Source organism: Myotis davidii, unplaced genomic scaffold, assembly GCF_000327345.1.
Source record: "Myotis davidii unplaced genomic scaffold, ASM32734v1 scaffold464, whole genome shotgun sequence".
Taxonomy (NCBI): Eukaryota; Metazoa; Chordata; class Mammalia; order Chiroptera; family Vespertilionidae; genus Myotis; species Myotis davidii.
The window spans coordinates 1-2,642 of record NW_006295287.1 but is presented as its reverse complement, the minus strand read 5'-3'; the positions used below and the strand labels follow the sequence as shown (position 1 = coordinate 2,642).

The 2,642-nt window shown below is 57.9% G+C and overlaps 1 protein-coding gene and 1 pseudogene across 1 annotated transcript; both read left to right on the top strand.

Moving 5' to 3' along the window:
• LOC102762381 overlaps positions 1-677 on the top strand; it is a 3,764-nt pseudogene extending 3,087 nt beyond the window's left edge.
• Positions 678-781: 104 nt separating this feature from the next.
• Positions 782-2,063, top strand: LOC102762093 (homeobox protein engrailed-1-B-like). The gene is made up of 3 exons (XM_015567951.1): positions 782-812; positions 900-1,321; positions 1,565-2,063. Exons 1-3 carry the CDS (start codon positions 782-784, stop codon positions 1,838-1,840), a joined length of 729 nt encoding a protein of 242 aa, XP_015423437.1. The 3' UTR covers positions 1,841-2,063.
• The last annotated feature ends 579 nt before the right edge of the window (positions 2,064-2,642 follow it).

The window sequence follows — 2,642 nt, the reverse complement described above, 5'->3', positions numbered from 1 at the left end:
CCTTGGAGGTCAGAGGGACTGGACTCAGTGACCAGGGACACCTAGATGAGACCCAGGTCATTTATGCCCAAGAGAAATCGGCTAACTGTCCACCTTCAACCCATCTCCCCTTCATTACATAGGGACACCAGCCCCGAACCAAAACCACGGACAGGGCAAGCCCCTCTGAAGTCTTCAAACTCCAGGACCCTAGGGGCAGCTTGGAGAATTGACTGGAAAAGTGGGAGTTGGGCGCTCAAGATGCCGGTAACGTCAGGGGGATGGTGGAGGAGGTGTGGTTCCCAGGGCCAGGAAGGCATAAGATGATCCCCGGGCAATGGCTGGCGATTAGAGAGACTCCTTTGCCAGAACATAATACTGGGTTCCCTTAACCACAGCACCAAAGCGGTGAGGCCACTGAGGCCTTCCAGCACCCAGGAGAAGCATCCAGTGCAGTAGCGACTCAAGCAAAAGACCAAGCAATGATTTTGCCTCCACCCTCAAACCCACACCCTAAGACTTCATACCTGAGCGCAGGGTGAGGAAGAGTCCCTGGCAGAACCCTTAGGATGGGAGCAGTGGGTGGTGCATGCCTACCAGGTATTAAAGGCAAGATACCCAGGCATGAGGGCAAGATCCTCAAGCAAGGAGGGCCCAGCAGCATCCAGGATGCAAGAACCCGGGTTTCCCACCGGTGAGTCTGGGCCCACCGTGAGGGCTTGGGGACAGTAGGTGGGATCCTGGGGCTGGGGTTGGAGGCTCCTGGGAATCCAGACGAGGGCCAGCTTCTCTGGGAGGCTCGATGGGTTTGGAGGACGGATTGACACCGTCGGGTGAGGGCAGGGGGAGGGGAAGCCCAACCAGGGCACCAGCCTGGGTGAGTTTGAGGCCGCGCCGTGCCTGGCTGTGGGCCCCATAAGAAGCACGCAGGCGCTGTTCCCGGGCCCGTTTCGGAGATGTGGACGCCCAGGCCTACAGAGGCCCGGTAGCCAAGGCGGGCAGGTCCCGGGTCAGGGCCTCTGCGCCACATGCCACGCTCCCAGGCGCCAGCAGGGTCGCCCTGCCTTCTGGCCCAGGGCTGCCACCTGCTCACAAGGGTGTGTTGTGGCCAAGGCCTGGTGATCTGCGGACCGTCCTTGGAGTTCCTCTGCCCCCCTTTTCCTCTCGGACAGGCTCGCGGCTGTCCCCAAGCTCACAGAGGAAGAGGGCGCGGCGGCGCACGGTGTTCAGCGCACAGCAGCTGCGGGTCCTGGAGGAATTCTTTGAGGGGAAACCCTACGGGACCTATGAGGAACGCGAGACCCTGGCAGCCAGGCTGATCCTGCAGGAGGACCAAGTGCAGGTACGGCCCACAGGCCCACCCCAACCCCGGCAATCACCTCACTCGCTCCCACTGCCCCCTGCCCACCGTCCAAACCATGCCCTCTCCGGGGCCCACCCCAACCCCGGGCCAATAGTTGGGTCTGGGGGTGGAGGGAGAGGGTGAGGCCGGCCCTTCTTCCCGGAGCCTCCTCAGCCCTGGGCGCAGGCGGATGGGCCCAGCTTCTCCCCTCTTACACTTGCTCCCTGTCCCCTCTCTCTCCAGGTGTGGCTCAAGAACAACAGGGCCAAAGACCGCAGGCTGCAGCGACTGCGCGGGCAGCAAGGCCAGAGAGCCCACGCTGCGCCCCAGGAAAGTCTGCGCCCCTCAGCCTGCGCCCCTCAGCCTGCTCACGCACCCACGCCTGCGCCAGCGTCTGCATCCACCTTAGGGAGGTGGCCTGGCTCTGCCCACTTCATGGCCACTGCGCATGCGTGTGGCGTCGGGCTGGGCTGGGCTGTTCTGTTGGTGGTCTGGGCTGAGACCATCAGGCCAACCTGACCTTGCTGCCAGTTCGCAGGGCAGGGAGCGTCATAGGTGCTGCTGGTGTGGGATCCACTGGAGAGCTGCTGCCCAGAACCTTCCCAAGGACCCAGCCCAGCCTCTGCGCTCCTCCTGGCGGCGTGCTCTGGAACCGGTAGGACTGGGCAAGCTTTTCCAGTGTGCACATCTGTGACTCGCGGCTTCCTGGTGCTTTTCCCATCGCCTGCCCTGGACTCAGAGAATTCACCCGCTTCTCGCGGCATCATTGGACACCGGGAAGACAAATCACGTGTTTGGGGTTTTTATTTAATTTTATTATTTCTTTGCTCATTTCTCTTCATTAATTGGAATTGATTCTATTTCTCGGCAATAAACTGCCACTAACATCGGTCCCATTTGTATTTTTTCATCAGTAGAATTTCTGTATTTTAAGGACTATTTCAGTGCTTCTTTATGTCTCTCTGTCCTCTTCTCTCTCTCTCTTAAGTCAATCAATAAAATTTTTAATTAAAATTTTTATTAAAAATGAGTAACCTCCCCCAAATAAACCAAAATTTGCTCAACTACTGGTCTTCCTCATGGTCTTTGGCTGAGGGACCTAAACAGATATCACCAAGCCATCACTGCCATATAAGCCCTATCCACTGTCTCTGCTTTCCCCATTGTAAACTGTCCTTGAATACATCTAGCAGTGATGGTGTGTGGTGTGAGGTAGGGCTTCAGCTTCCGGCTGGTTTGGTGTGTTGTGTGTGTGTGTGTGTGCTCTTCTGGGTTTTCAAAATCCAGTGTAAGGAGAGGCCCTTTATTTGTCCTAAGCCAA